The 21,606-nt window shown below is 43.0% G+C and overlaps 1 protein-coding gene across 1 annotated transcript; it reads right to left on the bottom strand.

Annotated features, from left to right (window-relative positions):
• Nucleotides 1-14,194: 14,194 nt before the first annotated feature.
• On the bottom strand, nt 14,195-21,502 carry LOC141092133 (alpha-1-antitrypsin-like). The gene is made up of 5 exons (XM_073578069.1): nt 21,357-21,502; nt 19,368-20,089; nt 18,834-19,098; nt 16,565-16,712; nt 14,195-14,423 (listed from the first exon to the last, which is right to left on the bottom strand). Exons 2-5 carry the CDS (start codon nt 20,083-20,085, stop codon nt 14,235-14,237), a joined length of 1,320 nt encoding a protein of 439 aa, XP_073434170.1. The 5' UTR covers nt 20,086-20,089; nt 21,357-21,502; the 3' UTR covers nt 14,195-14,234.
• Nucleotides 21,503-21,606: the final 104 nt, after the last annotated feature.

Genomic DNA, 21,606 nt, shown 5'->3' with positions numbered 1-21,606 from the left:
TCAAAGTTTATTGCAAAGTAAGGATGCATTCCCACTAGCGCTGGGGTCTGCCAGGATGGGATTGCGTAATGGATCTGACCTCCTGGTGACCCCAGCTAAGGCTGGTGAACGCATACCTGGGGCCTCGCAGGCCTGCCAGGTTACTTGTTTTCTATTTTCTGTAAAATTACTTTAGTTAGAATTTTGAAACTCTAGGTATTCCTCAGGTATATAGTTGTTAGTAATTTCCAGTTGTTCATATATTTTTATGTTATAGGCATTTCGGTATAACAACCTTTTTTTGGAACTACCCCATATTCACGCACCTGGGGCCTTTTAGGCCTGTGTGCAAATAACACGGAATAACTCAAATAAAAATACTTTTCAAAATTTATTTTACAATTGCAAAGTAAGGATGCATTCCCACTAGCGCTGGGGTCCGCAAGGAGGTGATCCGTAATGGATCCGTAATCCGTAGAGCAAGTGTTTTCACTATGTCGGAACGGAACATAGGTCTTTCTGGACTGGAGCATCAGCTTCTTTGCCACAATAAATCAGACCATTCATCCCATAATAGCTTGCTGAATCGCACATCCAGAAAATTTTTATGCCATACTTAGCTGGCTTACTGGGCATATACTGAATGAATTTGCAACGTCCCCTAAAGGCAAGAAGTTGCTCGTCCACTGTCACATTATCACTGGAATGGTAAAGCTTTGTACAGTTCTTGATAAAAAGATTCCAGACATAGCTAATAGGGGCTAATTTATCGGTTGCCAACCTCACAGGGCGAGTTCTCTTTTCACCAAAACGAAGGCATCTCCGAATACCCTCAAATCTATTGATGGACATAGTAGCTTTGTAGTGTAGATCTGCAAATGGGTTCTGAAATAACTCTCTGATTGGAACATCGTATGATTTTGTTGACCCTGCCAGAAGAGTAAGGCCAATATAAGCATATAGTTCCTCTTTAGTTATATTTTTCCATGTTTTTTTTCTTCCTGACGCGATACACAAAACTACCTCATCTGCAATATCATCCGAAACAAATTTACAGAAAACATCTCTTTTGGACATGAATTGGGGAATTCCGACAGCTCCTTGAGCAACTCTAATAATGTTATGTGATGGGGTGCGTGCAGGAGCCGCAGCAGTACTGTTCCAAAAAATATTTGTTTTAGATGTTCTATTTGAACGTTCTGCTGGATCCTCTACTTCTTCATCATCTGAAGAATCGCTGGACGATGAAGTTGATACATTAGCTGGTGGCATGTACTCTTCATCAGACAAAGAAATTTCACTTTCTTCATCACTATTGAAAACAATCACTTAGATTTCATGGTCAGTCAATCCCCTGGAAGTAGACTGTGCCATTGTAATTTTAGATGTCAGTAAACTAAAAAGAAAAAAAAAAAGATTACAATCAGGCTTGTGCACTGTAAACAGTACGTGATAAGACTCTTTGTTAGGGTCCCAGCATACCAAGCGATATAAAGCAGGTAAAGTGCAGCCCCCCTCCTCTTACCTCCAACAGATCACTTTCTAGTAGTGCAGTAGAAGCCTCTGGTTTTGGAGCTCAGAAAGTTTCTATTTCCAGACAAAAGAAAGCTGACTTCTTCCTCCAAAGTCTCTCCAGCAATTAGGACAAAAAGACCTGCGATGAGGTCAGAGACACATGACTTTGTGAGGGAGCCTCCCTTCCAAGATCACATGACCATGTTGTCATGCAGAACCCACACTCTTCCCAGCAGTAGCAGAGTCATAAAAGTTCTTCCCCAGCAACAATACAGACAAAAAGACTGAGTATCACATGTAAACCTAGTACAGGCCTAAAAGGCCCCAGGTGCGTGAATATAGGGTAGTCCCAAAAAAAGGTTGTTATACCAAAATGTCTGTAACATAAAAATATATGAATAACTGGAAATTACTAACAACTATATACCTGAGGATTACCTAGATTTTCAAAATTCTAACTAAAGTACTTTTACAGAAAATAGAAAACAAGTAACCTGGCAGGCCTGCGAGGCCCCAGGTATGCGTTCTAGGGTTAACCTACAAGGAAAGAAAGGGTTTATTTTAATTCCGATATTTCTGTCCCATTGACTTGCATTGGTTTCCGGTATCGGAATCGGCAATATCCGATACTTTTTGGGTATCGGTCCGATCCAATCCGATCCGAAATTTCCCAATATCGGAAGGTATCACTCAACACTACTCGTGATGTCAGGAATTTTGTGCGGTCCTGTGGGACTTGTTCTCGGTCCAAACCCTGTTCTTGTTCTAGTGGATTGTTAGTGCCACTGCCGGTGCCAGGAGGCCATGGACTCATATTTCAATGGATTTTATTTCCGACCTCCCTGTCTCTCAGGGAATGACTGTTATCTGGGTGATCTGTGATAGATTTTCCAAGATAGTCCATCTTGTACCACTGCCGAAGTTGCCATCCTCTTCTGAGTTGGTGCCCTTTGTTTACAGCAGGTGGTTCGTTTGCACGGTATTCCGGAGAACATTGTGTCAGACAGAGATTAGTCCAGTTTGTTTCCAAATTGTGGAGAGCTTTTTGTTCTAAACTGGGAATTCAGTTGTCCTTCTCTGCGTTTCACCCTCAGACCAATGGGCAGACTGAGAGAGCAAACCAGACTTTGGAAACCTATTTGAGATGTTTTGTGTCTGCTGATCAAGATGACTGGGTCTCTTTTTTGCCCTTGGCTGAATTTGTTCTAAATAATAGGGATAGTTCTGCCACTTTGAGGTCTCCTTTTTTCTGCAACTTCGGGTTGAATCCTCGGTTTTCTTCAGGGCAGGTGGAGGCTTCGGCCTGTCCAGGTGTTGATTTTGTGGTAGAGAGAATGCAGCAGATTTGGGATCAAGTAGTGGATAAGTTGTTTCACTCTCAGGAGAAGGCCCAACGGTTTGCCAACCGGCATAGGACTGTTGGTCCCCGGTTTAAAGTGGGTGACATGGTTTGGCTGTCCTCAAAAAATATTAGGAAAAAGCAATTAGTTCCAGCTGCGTGTAAAAAATTTCTTCTTTATTTCAACATTAAAATTATGTCATCTTCATAGTAAATGCCATACACACGGACACGGCAACGCGTTTCGATCTGTAAGATCTTTGTCAGAGCCATAGAGATACACTGATCTCAGCTGAAAAGGAATTGCAAATTTTGTTTAATCAAAAAAACAGTAAATTTAAAAATCTATCTGGCAAGCAATTTATAGCCCTAAGAGAATTAAAATCAATGACAGATATTGTTATAAAAATGTCAGATAAAGGTGGGGTAGTTGTGGTTCTAGATTCTAAAGATTATTATGATAAAATGATTGAGTTATTGTCAGATGAATTGACATACAGGAAACTGGATTATAACCCTTTAGAACAATTTAGGGATAAAACTAATCAAATTATCATGGAAGGTTTGGAGTTAGGAGTCATTACTAAAAAACAGGCAGAATATCTGCAAGTGAAAAAACCGGTGCTTCCAATTATATATGGAGTACCCAAAATACACAAAGGCTGTGGCATTCCTCCTATGCGACCGATTGTCTCGGGCATCGGTTCAGCACATGAGCATTTGTCACAATGGGTTGACTAATTGTTGCAACCCCTAGTACAGAGGATGCCTGGCTATATTAGAGATTCCAAACAGGTGTTACAAATATTTTCTAACAAGATGTGGCTGTCATCACATTCATGGCTTAGTTGTGATGTAGTATCATTATATACATGTATCCCTCATGATTTAGCAATAAGAGCTTTGCAATTTCATTTAAAAAGGTTTAGTAATTACTCTATGGATCTAATTAATTATATTTTGCAAGTAGTAATATTTTTGATGTCACATATTTTTTTTTCCTTCAACCAGTGTTATTATTTACAGTTGAAGGGAGTAGCCATGGGAGCCAAATTTTCACCGTCCCTTGCAAATCTGGTTATGTCGTATTGGGAATATGAATTTATTTTCTCAGATTCCAATCCTTTTTATGGACAGGTGGCATGGTATGGCAGATATATCGATGATACCCTATTAATTTGGGATGGAGATGTATCTGCCATACCTGCCTTTATGCTATATCTAAACTCTAATCAATACAATATTAAATTTACGCATGAACATAATATGGAACATATATCTTTTTTGGATTTGGATTTATTTGGTGTTGAGGGGGAAATAATCTCTACGAAAACACATCATAAACCCTATAGTGGGAATACCATCTTACATGCGACCAGCAGTCACAATAAACATACCCTCAAAGCAATACCAGTAGGAGAACTCATTAGGGTTAAACGTAATTGTAGTGAAGAGAGTAATCTAGATAGTGAACTGGAACATGTAAAGAAAAAATTAAAAAATCGCATGTATCCGGATTGGTCTTTAAATCGAGCACAACAAATAGTAAAAAATAAAAAACGTAATAAAATGATTTTTTCTGGTGGCAATGCAAATGAGACAGTTATTGGAAAAAAACCGTATATTTGTTTTCAGTTTAGTCGCCAATTTCCACAAATCAAGGGAATCATTAATAGATATTTGCCCATTTTATATGAAGATAGTAAATTGGCAGATATATTAAAGCCAGGTATTAATATAGTATCGAGAAGAGCTCCTACATTGGGAGACAAATTATCACCTAATTTATTTTCTCTCAATAATAAAACTAATAAAACCTGGTTAACCTGCAATGTTTTTTTCAGATGTGGAGCTACAAAATGCAAAACATGTAGATACGCAAATGTCACAAAAAAATTTTCTGATGCGGCAAATAAAGTGCAATATACCATAAAACAATATATCAATTGTAATTCAACTAATGTAATATACAAGATAGATTGCACTATTTGCAAATTATCATATATAGGGTGCACATCTAGAAAAATGAAGATGCGCATTAGGGAACATCTACATGATATTGAGAATACGAATAACATGAATCGTAATATATCAGCTGTGTCGCAGCATTTCATTAGGCACCATGCTAGAAATATCTCGAGTTTTAAAGTGCAAGGAATAGAACAGGTTAAAATTCCTTTCCGTGGAGGAGATTCAAAGCGACGCCTGTTAACAAGAGAGGCTTTTTGGATTTATCACCTAGATGTCCGATCCCCGAATGGTCTAAATAAACGAAATGACCTAATGCTTCATTATTGTTGAAAAGATAAATATTTTTCTTTTGCAACATGTGTTTTAATTTATTTTGTACATTGCTATGTAATTTTAATGAGTTAATTGTCATGTGATTGTATTTGTGCATGTCATTGGATCAAATGTAGTATATATGCAGCTGAGATCAGTGTATCTCTATGGCTCTGACAAAGATCTTACAGATCGAAACGCGTTGCCGTGTCCGTGTGTATGGCATTTACTATGAAGATGACATAATTTTAATGTTGAAATAAAGAAGAAATTTTTTACACGCAGCTGGAACTAATTGCTTTTTCCTATTGATTACACGTCAGTCCAGATGGAGCTCCGAGGTCTGCGGTGAACACTTGGTGAGCTGGCTTTTGTTTGTTCTCAAAAAATATTCCTATGAAAGTTGCGTCTCCAAAATTTAAGCCAAGGTTCATTAGACCTTATAAGGTTTTGGAAATTCTTAATCCCATTTCTTTCCATTTGGCTCCTCCAGGAACGTTCGAGATTCACAACGTCTTTCATGAATCTTTGTTGAAAAGGTTTGTGGAGCCAGTAGTTCCCATGGCTGTGCCCCCTGATCCTGTATTGGTTAAGGGTAATCTGGAGTATAAAGTAGAGAAGGTATTGGATTCTCGTCTGGCTAGACAGGGACTCCTTTACTTGGTCAAGTGGAAAGGTTATGGTCAGGAGGATAATTCTTGGGTATTTGCTTCGGACATTCATGCCGAGAGATTGGTTCGTGCCTTTCACCGGGCCCATCCTGATCGGCCTAGTGGCGTGGGTGAGGCTTTGGTGACCCCTCCTCAATGGGAGGGTACTGTTGTGAACACTTTTGACCTGGCTTCTGAGTTTGGGCTCCCTCTGGTGGTTGCTCCTGGTAATGCAGCTGGTCTAGCTGACAGAAGTCAAACACCTGAGCTGGATGATTGGAGGTTAGGTGTTACAGACTGGGGAGATTTAAGTGAACAACCTTCCCTCAGCACCTTGCTGGTGATTTGGTACCGCAGACAGAATTGTGAATAAAGCCCTCGGAACTACATACATTTGTGTCATTTGCCTCCTTTCTGCGCCTCTCACCCAGCACTGCTACATCCTCCACTCCACACTGCCTCACCAACTACAGACTCATCTCAACTGCCCTGGGACTACAGCTCTGCCAGTGGAGAGCTTCATCAACTCTGCTGCATCATAACATCTGTCCCAGAGAAGCAACACAGCAGTGCTGGTCACCACTGACCAGAAACCACATGTGGCATCATGAATTCATACAAACTCTATTCTCATCTAATTACACCCATTTTACATGACCACCTGGGGCCACAGACCGGGTCACCGCCACTGTGACACATCCCTTTAAGACGACCTGCCTGATACCGAGTATCCCATGACGCGTTGGGCGCGTCACAAGCAGGAGACGTCCTGATAAATGTGGACTGGACCAGTGTCCAGAAAACTAAAAGAGTTACTATAAGTCTTAGAGGAATTAGGGTTAGGCTGGAGTTACACTACCGTAGAATACGGACGAGTACTAAGTGAGAAAACATCACATAGCACTTGGCCCAGTGTTGATCTATGGGGCAGATCACATCTGCAATTATTTTCTCATGCCAAATCGGCATGCAAGAACAATCCTAGCATGCTGTGATTGGCACCGAGACTTAGCTGAGTCTCGGAACACTCGCACCCATATAATTCTATGGGTGTGAGTGACACAAAGTACATCACTCAGATATCATCCGAGTGTGGTGCGATATATGCCGATGTCGGAAGCTGAGGAGATGGAGAAATTTGTTTCTCGGCCTCCTCAGCAGCTGTGCTCCAATTCTCTCTGTGCGAGAGGATCGGAGCACAGTAGCATGACACTTGGCTCCCGCTCGCAGCAGAGCAGGAGCCGAAGGTCATTAGCATATTGTGTTGTGAACACTTTTGACCTGGCTTCTGAGTTTGGGCTCCCTCTGGTGGTTGCTCCTGGTAATGGAGCTGGTCTAGCCGACAGAAGTCAATCACCTGAGCTGGATGATTGGAGGTCAGGTGTTAAAGACTGGGGAGATTTAAGTGAACAACTGTTAGGCATCGGGTTCCTGCGGTGGTTCAGCACGAATCCAGAGCCTCACATTCTGCGGTCTCCCATTGTCTCTCGACCGCAGAGGAGATTGCTCTGTCCTGCCCAGACCTTCTCTGTGGGTCTGGCTATTGCTGCCACCTTTGGGTCAGTAATGGCAATGCAGGCTGCTCAGTAGCAAATCGCTCCTGAGGCTAAGTCCCTCCGTCACTCTACTGAGCATGCTCACGAGACAATCTCCCATTGGAGATCGGGAGTCACATGCCCAGGTCCTTCTCGTGAGCTGATTGGTCCATCTCCCGGCTATAAAAGGTTCGCATGGCCGCTCGGCCATGCGCTAGTATAGTCTCTAGTTGCTACTGTGTGAATGATGATGGATGCATGAACCTGCGAATGACTCATTAAGATCCCCTCCCTCTGATATTACGAGTGTGTATAGGGACTTAGCTATAGAGTCTGCACCAGCCAGTGGCAAGCTACCAGCCACTACAGCATCTACACAGTACTAGCGTCCGACAGTGTGCCCCCACTTGGGCATAGTCGATTAGCGGCAGTGTCTGTTGCCGCGCTGCAGTCTACAGCTCCTCCTGGCATCCGCAGTTGCGACGCAGCACGCACGGTAGGTCTAGACGGACTCTGACCCTCCACCTTGGGCCCAGCTCCTGTGACCATATACCGTGCATGCACTTCTCTGAGACCTGTCAGTCCAACAGGCTCAGTATTTAAGTTAATACTTTAACGTCTCTGTGAGGTCAACAGAGTACGTCCAGTGCACACCGGGTGACGTTCAACCCATGTGCGATATACCACCATATTTAGTGTCCGCCATTATCTAGCAGCAGTGTTAACACCTTCTGCACGGTGGACCCCGGGCAGCGAACGCACTTTACGTTATTTTATATTTAGTGTGTTCCGCCGTCCCTAGCATTATACTAGCGCCAGGGTCTGGCTAGTGATGGCGGACCAGCAGCAGCTTCTGCGTACATTCGGCAGCTGGAGGGCAGGTTAGCTACTCTCGAGAGTGCCACCTCAGCTGCAAAGTTTACTGAGGCTGCTACTCAGGCAGTCGCAGAGGCTTTCTCACGTGTGTCCATGTCCACGGCTGCACTTACAGTTTCCCGCCTTCCGTTGCCCGATAAATTTTCTGGTGACAGTGCCTCCTGCAAGGGTTTTGTGAGCCAGTGCTCTATCCAGCTGGAGTTACTGGCTGCACGATTCCCTACAGAACAGGCCAAGGTGGGGTTTCTCGTTTCCCTTCTGTCGGGCAGGGCGTTGGAGTGGGCCACGCCACTGTGGGAGCGTGGTGACCCAGAGGTTCGGACCACTGCTCAGCTCTTAACATCCCTAAAGCATGTCTTTTTGGGGCCACGGGTCACTCACGACACCTCTCTCCAGTTACTAGCGTTAACACAGGGATCCCTCTCGGTCAGCCAGTACGCCGTCCGTATCCGGACATTGGCTTCCGAGCTGGAATGGCCTGATAAGACCCTCATCCCTGTTTTCTGGAGAGGTTTGGTGGAGCATGTTAAAGATGCTCTATCTACCAGGGAGGTTCCCGTTTGGAAGAGCTGATAGCCATTTCCACCCGCATCGATCTCCGTTTTTCATAGCGCGAGCTGGAGCGTGCTCTATCCAGACGGAAGGTTAGCTTGGCTCCCAACCTCCTTGAACCTCTAGAACCACCCGAGCCGGAGAATTTACCTCCAGAACCCATGGAGGTGTCCCTCACCGATCTCAAGACGCTTTCGGCACAAAGCTCCACGCGCTGTTTCCAGTATCGACAGTCTGGTCACCTGGCTAATGGGTGTTCGCAGTGGCCAAAAAAACAATCGCATCCACTGGTAATTGGTGGAGGTCTATTCGCTATGGAGACCTTCTCCCACAAACCGGCACTCCTAGGGACGTTAGATAGCGGTGATTCCTCCTGGGATGTATGGGTCACAGTGGATTCCGGGGCAGAAGGGAACTTTATGTCCTCGTCCTTCACCCAACAGCATGCTATCCCGTTGGTACCACTTCCTCACCCAGTGCCCATCAGGGTGGTAAACGGATCAGCACCCCTTAGGCTCTCAATTCCACCATCTCATCAGGAGACGCTGTCCCTGCTCATTATGCCGGAGGGCATCGATCAGGTTCTCCTCGGACTTCCCTGACTCCGTGGTCCTCGGGGAAAATATTGGGATGGATCAAAGACTGTGTGGGAAGGTGCATGGGGGGCAGCGACCAAGTAGCCTCTGTGACGGTGCCTGCGGATCTTTCCGCGTCCCCTACTGGGAATCTGAAGACCAGGGCTCCGGTCGCCCTTGAGTCAGTGCCACTGGGCAAGACCTTTGTCCCGCCTCACCAGCGGTCCAAGGTTCTCGCATGGGTGGGTGGTCACTTTGGCTACAAGCAGACCACAAACTCCTGGCAAGGTCTTATTGGTGGCCGCACAGGGCTCGGGACACTAAAAAATACTGTACATTCAGGCATGCGCCTCTTGTGCTCGGAGCAGCTCCTCTAAACAGAGGCCAGCTGGGTTACTGTATCCCTTGCCGGTGCGAGATCGAGCAATGGAGGTTCGCGACAGCTTGGGTCGCACCCCGCATGTCACTCAAGCCTCTAAAGTGAGGATGAAGACACATCGGCGCCCCGCTCCAACTTCTGCTCCTGGCGACTTAGCCATCCCTGACGCCTTCCGCGTGTCCCTTCTCAAACCTGTTCACATGTCCCGGCTTTCCGAGTCATCTGCCGGGACATCAGACTTGTCTTCGGACGAGCCTGAGGCCTATGCCTCTGTGGGACACAAGGTGGTACGTGGCAAAAAACTTTATTTGGCGGATTGGAAGGCTCAGGAGGGGGGCCCTAGTAGTGGGGTAATGTTAGGCGTCAGGTTCCTGCGGCGGTTAAGCAGGAATCCAGAGCCTCACATTCTGCAGTCTCCCATTGTCTCTTGATCGCAGAGGAGATTGCTCTGCAATCCCAGCGTCCCAGAGCGTGCTCACGACACGATCTCCCATTGGAGATTGGGAGTCACATGTCCAGGTCCTTCTCGTGAGCTGATTGGTCCATCTCTGGGATCTGGAAGCTTCCGGAAGGTCCTGGCTATAAAAGGTCCGCATGGCCGCTCGGCCATGCGCTAGTATAGTCTCTAATTGCTACTGTGTGAATGATGATGGATGCATGAACCTGCGAATGACTCAGTAAAATCGCCTCCCTTTGATATTACGAGTGTGTATAGGGACGTAGCTATAGAGTCTGCGCCAGCCAGTGGCAAGCTACAAGCCACTCCAGCATCTACACAGTACTAGCGTCCGACAGTGCGCCCCCACTTGGGCATAGTCGATTAGCGGCAGTGTCTGTTGCCACGCTGCAGTCTACAGCTCCTCCTGGCATCCGCAGTTGCGACGCAGCACGCACGGTAGGTCTAGACGGACTCTGACCCTCCGCCTTGGGTCCAGCTCCTGTGACCATATACCGTGCATGCACTTCTCTGAGACCTGTCAGTCCAACAGGCTCAGTATTTAAGTTAATACTTTAACATCTCTGTGAGGTTAACAGAGTATGCCCAAGTGCACACCGGGTGACGTTCAACCCGTATGTTATACAGTCATGGCCAAAAGTATTAACACCCCTGCAATTCTGTCAGATAATACTCAGTTTCTTCCTGAAAATGATTGCAAACACAAATTCTTTGGTATTATTATCTTCATTTAATTTGTCTTAAATGAAAAAACACAAAAAGAATTGTCCTAAAGCCAAATTGGATATAATTCCACACCAAACATAACAAAGAGGGTGGACAAAAGTATTGGCACTGTTCGAAAAATCATGTGATGCTTCTCTAATTTGTGTAATTAACAGCACCTATAACTTACCTGTGGCACCTAACAGGTGTTGGCAATAACTAAATCACACTTGCAGCCAGTTGACATGGATTAAAGTTGACTCAACCTCTGTCTTGTGTCCTTGTGTGTACCACATTGAGCATGGAGAAAAGAAAGAAGACCAAAGAACTGTCTGAGGACTTGAGAAACCAAATTGTGAGGAAGCATGAGCAATCTCAAGGCTACAAGTCCATCTCCAAAGACCTGAATGTTCCTGTGTCTACCGTGCGCAGTGTCATCAAGAAGTTTAAAGCCCATGGCACTGTGGCTAACTTCCCTAGATGTGGCCGGAAAAGAAAAATTGACAAGAGATTTCAACACAAGATTGTGCGGATGTTGGATAAAGAACCTCCACTAACATCCAAACAAGTTCAAGCTGCCCTCCAGTCCGAGGGTACAACGGTGTCAACCCGTACTATCCGTCGGCATCTGAATGAAAAGGGACTGTATGGTAGGAGACCCAGGAAGACTCCACTTCTTACCCCGAGACATAAAAAAGCCAGGCTGGAGTTTGCCAAAACTTAACTGAAAAAGCCTAAAACATTTTGGAAGAATGTTCTTTGGTCAGATGAGACAAAAGTAGAGCTTTTAGAGCAAAAGCATTAACATAGAGTTTACAGGAGAAAAAAGAGGCATTCAAAGAAAAGTACATGGTCCCTACAGTCAAACATGGCGGAGGTTCCCTGATGTTTTGGGGTTGCTTTGCTGCCTCTGGCACTGGACTGCTTGACCGTGTGCATGGCATTATGAAGTCAGAAGACTACCAACAAATTTTGCAGCATAATTTAGGGCCCAGTGTGAGAAAGCTGGGTCTACCTCAGAGGTCATGGGTCTTCCAGCAGGACAATAACCCAAAACACACTTCAAAAAGCACTAGAGACTTCTAAGGTGGCCAGCAATGAGTCCAGACCTGAATCCCATAGAACACCTGTGGAGAGATCTAAAAATGGCAGTTTGGAGAAGGCACCCTTCAAATATCAGGGACCTGGAGTAGTTTGCCAAAGAAGAATGGTCTAAAATTCTAGCAGAGCATTGTAAAAAACTCATTGATGGTTACTGGAAGCAGTTGGTCGCGGTTATTTTGGCTAAAGGTTGTGCAACCAAGTATTAGGCTGAGGGTGCCAATACTTTTGTCCGGCCCATTTTTGGAGTTTTGGGTGAAATGATCAATGTTTTGCTTTTTGCTTCATTCTCTTTTGCGTTTTTTTATTTAAGACAAATTAAATGAAGATAATAATACCAAAGAATGTGTTTGCAATCATTTTCAGGAAGAAACTGAATATTATCTGACAGAATTGCAGGGGTGTCAATACTTTTGGCCATGACTGTATACCGCCATATTTAGTGTCCGCCATTATCTAGCAGCAGTGTTAACACCTTCTGCACGGTGGACCCCGGGCAGCGAACGCACTTTACGTTATTTTATATTTATTGCGTTCCGCCGTCCCTAACAGCAGCCTTTCCTCAGCTCTTGCCAGTGATTTGGTTTGCTTCCTGAGCATATTTTGAAGTCTGCTTGTCTGCTGCTCCATCCTGCATCTTTCAGATAAGTTATTTTTCTTCTTGAATCTTTTTTTGCATTGGATCCATTTTTGCTTGTCTCTGATTTTTGCTTAGCTGGTGTGTGTTCAGCCTGGTTCCCTGTTGGACCCTGTTCCATATGCCACAGAGTATGTTAGTCTTTTTAGTAACCAGTTCACACCAGAGTTCTGATCTAGTGGGGGAGAGGTCGTGTGGCCTCAGTATTTTTGCATATCAGACGTGTTAGATTTTTCTTAGGGTTTTTTGCGTGATTGCAGACAGTATCCTTTCCTGTCCTATCTAGACAGTTTGGGCCCCATCATTTGCTTACTGTATTCTCTGCCTGTGTTTTGTGCTTCATCTTGTCTCACCGGCAATATATGTTCTGGGGCTATCTATTCCTTTGGGGTACTACTCCGGGGCAGTTTAGCTTTCCCATTTCTCTCTTTAGGCTTAGTTAATTCTTTGGCTGTGCCGAGGCATCTAGGGCATCGTAGGTATGTCCCACGGCTAATTCTAGTTGTGTTGTCAGTTTAGGGGTCTGCAATCCGCTAGCTACCAAGCTCTCTGGTTATCTGGTTGCCTAATCTATTCCCCATTATCCTTCTCGGTTACCTAATCATAACAATATTGCATCTGATGCTCTCGCATCGGATGCCATATGCTAGTGTGGCTCGCTCCAGCCATACTGAACACCTCAGGCAGGTTGCAGAGTTACTGAAGACCTCGGGCAGATTGCAGAGATACTCAAGATCTTGGACAGGTTGCAGAGTTACTGAAGACCTGGGACAGGTTGCAGAGTTACTGAAGACCTGGGACAGGTTGCAGAGTTACTGAAGACCTGGGACAGGTTGCCGAGTTACCGAAGACCTCGGACAGGTTGCAGAGTTACCGAAGACCTCGAACAGGTTGCAGAGTTACTGAACACCTCAGACAAGTTGCAGAGTTACTGAAGACCTTGGGCAGATTGCAGAATAACTGATCACCTCAGGCAGGTTGCAGAGTTACTGAGGACCTTGGGCGGACAGAATGACATTCTGGATAATGCTTTCAAGTAGCGATACTGGAAACCGCAGGAAAGTAGGTGAGGTCCTCCAACAACCTCAAGGTTTCCTGTACCCACAGTGGGTAGCGATACTGGAAACTACAGGTAGGCAGATAGTAAGGTTACTCACTGACTGGAAACCACAGGCAAGCAGGAGACATCCTGATGAATATGGACTGGACCAGTGACCAGAAAACTAAAAGAGTTGCTATAAGTCTTAGAGTAATGCAAAGACCCAGGACGTTCATTACATGGGAGCACGCCGGCTGGAGCACAAGAAAATCACGTGATTCGGGGCAGGGGATAATAAGGATGTGAGGACCAATTTCTATTAATTATGTGACCTCTGGTGGTCATTTACACCCCGACTTACTACTCCGGTGCCTCCTGTTCTTTTTTACTTTCCCTTTTCTACCCCAATGTCTTTATTAGACAGGAAATAGAGCGACTGATAAGTGACAGCTGTTCCCATCCTTGGGGTCATTGGTGGTGCAGCATTTGCCTATCCGGGGATCTCTACAGGCGGACGGGTATCAGATGAATGAATGCATATTACATCAACATAAAACAAATGAATACGCTGATAAAATGTAACATTTTATTGAAGGAAAGTTTTGCAGAAAATCATTTCTGGGGGTTGAAGACTCTTCCGGCAAAGAGAATACTTTTGGTTTTGTAGTCATATAATGTTAAAATAAAGGGATGGTTAAAATGAACACGAGGAGGAAGCATCATGGGGATCGCTTCAAGTGCTGTAGTGCCGGCCGCCTCTGTTCCCTTCTCATCCACACTGAGCACGGCTTTATGGACGGCCTGTGGAGGTGGAGAAAAACAAGCGTATTAATAATTTTGGTATCGACACCTTAAAATACAATTGAATCCACAGATAGATATTAGACTTTAACAAATGTATTGAAATTAGAATATTTTATTTTTCTAATCATTGGGAATAAAAGTACTCCACGGCATCCTATACCCTGATAAGACGTGTATGACACTGCCTCCCGTATCTGTCTCCCTCTATCTAATGTTCTTCACTGCTGCATTGTACACACCATTTGTACCCTTTTTTCAGTGTTTTATGACTTTTTCTTCCTTTCACTATTGCTGAGATGTAATGTCCTCTCATTATTCAGATTCACTATAATACAGCTGCTGAATTCCCTGCCTGAGCTTTTATTCAGGTTATGATAGTCTTTCAAGATTGGCTGTGTTATACCATGTGATGTTATACAGTGCCTTGCAAAAGTATTCAGCCCACTGGAACTTTTCAACCTTTTCCCACATATCATGCTTCAAACAAAGATACCAAATGTAAATTTTTGGTGAAGAATCAGCAACAAGTGGAACACAGTTGTGAAGTTGAACGAAATTTATTGGTTATTTTAAGTTTTTGTGGAAATTCAAAAACTGAAAAGTGGGGCGTGCAATATTATTCAGCCCCTTTAACTTAATACTTTGTTGCGCCACCTTTTGCTGCGATTACAGCTGCAAGTCGCTTGGGGTATGTCTCTATCAGTTTTGTACATCGAGAGACTGAAATTCTTGCTCATTCTTCCTTGGCAAACAGCTTGAGCTCAGTGAGGTTTGAGGGAGATCGTTTGTGAGCAGCAGTTTTCAGCTCTTTCCACAGAGGACACTTTTTATAGATATCTTTGAGAAATGGCTTTCTTCTTGCATCTCTTCCATAAAGGCCAGATTTGTGCAGTGTACTGTTGATTGTTGTCCTATGGACAGACTGTCCCACCTCAGCTGTAGATCTTTGCAGTTTATCCAGAGTGATCATGGGCCTCTTGGCTGCATCTCTGATCAGTCTTCTCCTTGTTTGAGATTAAAGTTTAGAGAGACGGCAGGTCTTGGTAGATTTGCAGTGGTATGATACTCCTTCCATTTGAATATGATCGCTTGCACAGTGCTCCTTGGGATGTTTAAAGTTTTGGAAATCATTTTGTATCCAAATCCAGCTTTAAACTTCTCCACAACAGTATCACGGACCTGCCTGTTGTGTTCCTTGGTCTTCATGATGCTCTCTGTGCTTCAAACAGAACCCTGAGACTATCACAGAGCAGGTGCATTTATACAGAGACTTGATTACACACAGGTGGGTTATATTTATCATCATTAGACATTTAGGACAACATTGGATCATTCAGAGATCCACAATGAACTTCTGGAGTGAGTTTGCTGCACTGAAACTAAAGGGGCCGAATAATATTGCACGCCCCACTTTCCAGTTTTTAATTTCCACAAAAATTTAAAATAACCAATAAATTTCATTCAACTTTACAATTGTGTCCCACTTCTTGTTGATTCTTCACCAAAAATTTACATTTGGTATCTTTATGTTTGAAGCATGATATGTGGGAAAAGGTTGAAAAGTTCTAGGGGGCCGAATACTTTCGCAAGGCACTGTAGCTACAAGGCATTATAGAAAAGTCCGCAAGACTGCTGTCTGGCTGGTGTAATCTTCTACAATGTGTAAAATAGTGTCCACCTTTTTTTGGTAATTTGCCCCAAACAAATCAAATATAATTACAATTTTCCAGGTTCAGCAAATTACCCAAAATTCAGTAGAAATTTAATTAGCATCCAATCAAGTTGCTCATCTCTAATAGATATGAGATAGTTCAAGGAGACAAAATATGCAGCATTCAAAGTCTAACTGGAGTCGGCTAAGAAAGTATAGGAAACCAGAGTAATAGTGCGTGCCATAAAACACCTGCTGTGGACCGGTGGTACCATTGATAGGCGCAGGTCGAGGCGAGTTTGTTATTTTTTTGATTTTTGTCACTTTGAATCCAGTAAAATGGTGGCTGGGTGGCAGCTCTATGACATAATTTGTGCAAATCCAATTCCCCAAAATTCATAATCACTTGAATCTATAAATTTTGAAAAATTCTAAGCAACTTTGATATGATTTGCTCATCTTTAATAGATAAAGAGATTAAACTTACCTTAGAAATCTTTACTTTGGTGTCTACAGTGATACCAGATAGATCAGCGCTGTCTGAGAAGACATCTACTACTTTCAGTTTCTTTAACGTTTCTTTCAGGTTGAGATTTCCAGTGATGGAGAATTTGGGGAGGAATAAGTCCACCACTCTGTATAAAGTGAAAATTACCAAAGTTATGTACACAGCCATCCTCACTGATAAGTTAAGTTTGCCAGGGGCAGACATATGTATTTTGCTAGGCATAGATGTATCTTTAAGTCATAGGGGGACACACATACATGAATATAATAAAGTACAATATATCCACCAGAAAAATACTTAGAGTCATGATGAGATTATGAGAGGATATTATACAACAGTGACACAAAAAGTAGAAGGAAGGAGAATGTAAGGAAGAGGTTGTGTAAGAATTGATACATTAAATGGATGACTGGGTGACTGAAGACCGACCTCCATAACCCCCATAATGGCTACCTATGGCAACAACTTATCCATCACCTTTGGAGTAAGTATATGAAAAATACTCCAAAGAAACATCCTTATTCCATTATTAGTAAAATACATGAATAGTGCCTCATTAAATCTATTAACATGGAGATGATTCTCAATTAAATGAGAGAAAGGAGAGCCTAGAATCCAAATCCATTTCAACCGTATATTATTTTTATTTATCAAAAAAGATACACGTTGGAGATACAGGAAAATAACAGAACCAATAAAATGGGTAATCACATGAGGCCCGATACTAGAAAAACAAGCAGACAGCCTATAATGGGCATGTATAGCCAAAAGACAAATACCACAGGTTTGCAATATAGTCACAATGACAATGATAAAATGGCATAGAGAGTAATCACTGAACCAGCCACAGAACAAATGGTTAATCTATTGTACAAGAGTCGCTGTCAAACAGCAACCCCAGGGCAATGTTATGTGTTGTGTGGTACACAGATAGAAATGACAGTGCCAATGACTGGTAAACTGAGTGTAGGTCAACCAATATGTCCTAAGACTAAATGTGTGAGAAACTCAAACATACGCCATGTCAGTGTGTCATAAATCATATAGTAAACGATCCTGTGGGAAACGTCAGAAATAAGCTCAAATGAGCTGGTTAAACATACCCATCATGTCCCAGTGTGTAGTAGGCGTCAGCTTGTGTGCCCCTACGCGCGTTTCGCGGTATAGGAGACCGCTTCCGCGAAACGCGCGTAGGGGCACACAAGCTGACGCCTACTACACACTGGGACATGATGGGTATGTTTAACCAGCTCATTTGAGCTTATTTCTGACGTTTCCCACAGGATCGTTTACTATATGATTTATGACACACTGACATGGCGTATGTTTGAGTTTCTCACACATTTAGTCTTAGGACATATTGGTTGACCTACACTCAGTGCCAATGACTGGTAAACTGAGTGTAGGTCAACCAATATGTCCTAAGACTAAATGTGTGAGAAACTCAAACATACGCCATGTCAGTGTGTCATAAATCATATAGTAAACGATCCTGTGGGAAACGTCAGAAATAAGCTCAAATGAGCTGGTTAAACATACCCATCATGTCCCAGTGTGTAGTAGGCGTCAGCTTGTGTGCCCCTACACGCGTTTCGCGGAAGCGGTCTCCTATACCGCGAAACGCGCGTAGGGGCACACAAGCTGACGCCTACTACACACTGGGACATGATGGGTATGTTTAACCAGCTCATTTGAGCTTATTTCTGACGTTTCCCACAGGATCGTTTACTATATGATTTATGACACACTGACATGGCGTATGTTTGAGTTTCTCACACATTTAGTCTTAGGACATATTGGTTGACCTACACTCAGTTTACCAGTCATTGGCACTGTCATTTCTATCTGTGTACCACACAACACATAACATTGCCCTGGGGTTGCTGTTTGACAGCGACTCTTGTACAATAGATTAACCATTTGTTCTGTGGCTGGTTCAGTGATTACTCTCTATGCCATTTTATCATTGTCATTGTGACTATATTGCAAACCTGTGGTATTTGTCTTTTGGCTATACATGCCCATTATAGGCTGTCTGCTTGTTTTTCTAGTATCGGGCCTCATGTGATTACCCATTTTATTGGTTCTGTTATTTTCCTGTATCTCCAACGTGTGTCTTTTTTGATAAATAAAAATAATATACGGTTGAAATGGATTTGGATTCTAGGCTCTCCTTTCTCTCACCTTTGGAGTAAGACCTAATGTAGCCTCTATGATGAAAAAGAAAAAGGGACAGATATCTCCTTACTGCTTGCGCATTGAATTCTTCCACTTGATAATTATTTCTTTATCAAAATTCTGTTCTATTTCGGACAACTTCCCCTCCTTTGGCAAAATGAATAAGGCATTGGCATCTCCTTTATAAGGTATGGAGACCACGATGGCCTCATCAGTGAAGGCCACTTTGTACATCCCTGTTCTGCTCATGAACGGCACCTTCACAGTTGTGTTCGTGTTGACATGAAAATCTCCTTCTTTGGTCGATGCTTCCTCAAATGGTTTTTCCCATTTTCCTAGAAAGAAACGAAGAAAAAGTAACATTATATCACAGAAATGTGTGAAGTATCAGTAGCTGAGCGGTGATATTGGATGGCAGAAACTATTTATACCCAATATGGAACATGATTGAAAGCCAAGCCCAGCACCCAAGTGATACCTCCTCATCATCTCCCTCATTTTGATGTTTTAGAAACTTCTCCAACAATTTAACCCTCAGAACACTACTGCAGGAAAAGGAGGGAAATTTACTAGGTTTGGTGAACTATGTGTTTTAAGTGATTACCTCTGAAATAAATGAAGTTGATGAGGACAAAAATGGCATCCTTATCTACACTGTCCAGCAGGTCGGCGATCTTGCCATGGGTGTTCTTCTCCACAAAGTTGTTGATCTTATTTTTTGCTTCATCAGTGTTCTTGAAATCAGTAGAGAACGCCTCAGAGTGATAAAGCTTCTTGGCCTCATCTAAGAACGTCTGGAGAATCTTGTGCTCCTGGGAGATGAAGAGCGCATTCCCACCGCTAAGCTGCAGCTCCCTGTCCACATCATTCAGAAGATTCAGAAGATGGTGGAAACCTTCATGGATTTCTTGTTCTGAGATCTCAGAAGTGTTGAAACCGATTCCTTCAATGATCTGTGAGTGGGTCTGACCCTTTGCACCAAGTGACAGGAAAGCAAATGCTGTAGAAATACTGACTGGGGAGAAGACAATGTTCTCAGAAGGATTATCTAAAGCCACCTGCCGATACAGGTCAAAGGAGAATTTGGAATTGTATTGAGCTATCTTGTGGCAAGGCATGGACTCATTATGGTGATGGTGGTGCTTCTTGACATGGTGCCTCCCTTTCTTGTGGTGGTCGTCTTTGTGGTCATGGTCATCTTTGTGGTCATGGTCATCTTTGTCATAATGGTCATCCTTGTCATGTTTATGTTTTCCTTTATGATGATCAGCAAAGGCCAATGTGAAAAGTAGAGCTACACCCAAAAACAAAAGGACCTTCATGTCTCTGAAAGAAAAAGAAAAAATGTTCTTTGATATAAATAACTAATAATGACGTAGGCTTTATGTTTTCGAGTAGGATCTCATATTGAGTACAAAATAATGTATCAGTATATTCAGCTTTCTTGGCTTCAAATTGTAATAATGCCTATAATGAATGAGATTGAATATCCCGAAATACTAGACAGGTTTGGCACTGATTTTGAAATTAAGTTGCACCATTTCTATACTATTGATCTCCTTGTCAATGCTTTTAAAGAGGTTTCATGGTGAAAAACAAGATACCACCTACAGTATAAATATTGATTGGTGGGGGCTGATCGCTGGGACTCACACCGATTGCACAACTGGGGAGTTATATCATTGACTGGGCACTTTTACCCCATTTGAGTGACGATGCAGTGCACGTTCCCGACCACCTTTCCATTCAATTTCCATTGGGCTGCCGACAAGAGAGACTCTCAATAGCTCAATAGGAATTGAATGGCACAGAGAATGCACAACACCGCTCCATTCTAGCATGGATGCGACTTCCCTATTCTGATTGGTGCTGGTTCCAACCAATAAGTTTTATCACCAATCCTAAGCATAAATATGGACAATAAGGAGAATGTGGTGGGCCAGCCAGTGAAATTAACCTTTTATTAACTCATACTAACAAAAGGTTTTTTGCACTGGATGTGCCACCACGCTCTCCATGTTTGTTTAATGGTGGCGACATTTGGATCAAGTCAAGAGAGGATTGCACCTCATTTTCAAATATCCAGTTCAGTTGTTTTACTTTTAGTTATCCAAAGGATAGGTGATAATTTGTTTTGAAGACAACCCTATTAACCATTCTTCAAAGGAAAGTAAATGGGTAGGATACATGGTGATTGGTGCCACCTCTACTTTTGGAGAACAAGACATTTCCATGCATTCCACAAATAGCTGATTGGTGGCACTGAAAAATAACTGAACATTTTCTGCAAAGTTTCCCAACAGATGAGGAATGATTGCTTTGGACACCCTTAGCTCATTATTAGGGGAACCCATCTAACATACACTGTTTAAAAGTGGACTACCCCTTGAAAAGTAAAGAAAGTAGAAATCGTGAAACAATGACAAAATCCATCCAGTTTGGCAAATCTTTTGATACATTTTACTATCAGAATAAATGGAAACTTAATTGTCTCATTGCAGAATATCAAAATCATTTAATATTGGATGCGAAAGAAAGAGAACACGAAAAAAAAAACAACCATCCAAATGTAAGTGTGAAGAGCCATACTCACAATTTTTTGGATTCTCCAGACTTTGCATCTGTCTATAGCTTCACAGATGACTTTATATAGGACATTGATGCATCCTGTAGCGTAAGCTGAGTTTTCTGTAATCATTAACCTCGTTTACTCTGGAATGTAGTTCATATTTGTCAGAAAGTCAATATTAGTCAATATAAAGCTAAATTTGTGCTTCCTCCCAATATCCAGAGCTTCACTTGGTCAAAGTGGACATGAGATTCAATGATATATGGTTAAAATG

Source organism: Dendrobates tinctorius, unplaced genomic scaffold (assembly GCF_039654945.1).
Source record: "Dendrobates tinctorius isolate UK_male_01 unplaced genomic scaffold, ASM3965494v1 ptg000058l, whole genome shotgun sequence".
Lineage (NCBI taxonomy): Eukaryota > Metazoa > Chordata > Amphibia > Anura > Dendrobatidae > Dendrobates > Dendrobates tinctorius.
The sequence above is the reverse complement of the archived record's forward strand: the minus strand, read 5'-3'. Positions and strand labels throughout refer to the sequence as shown.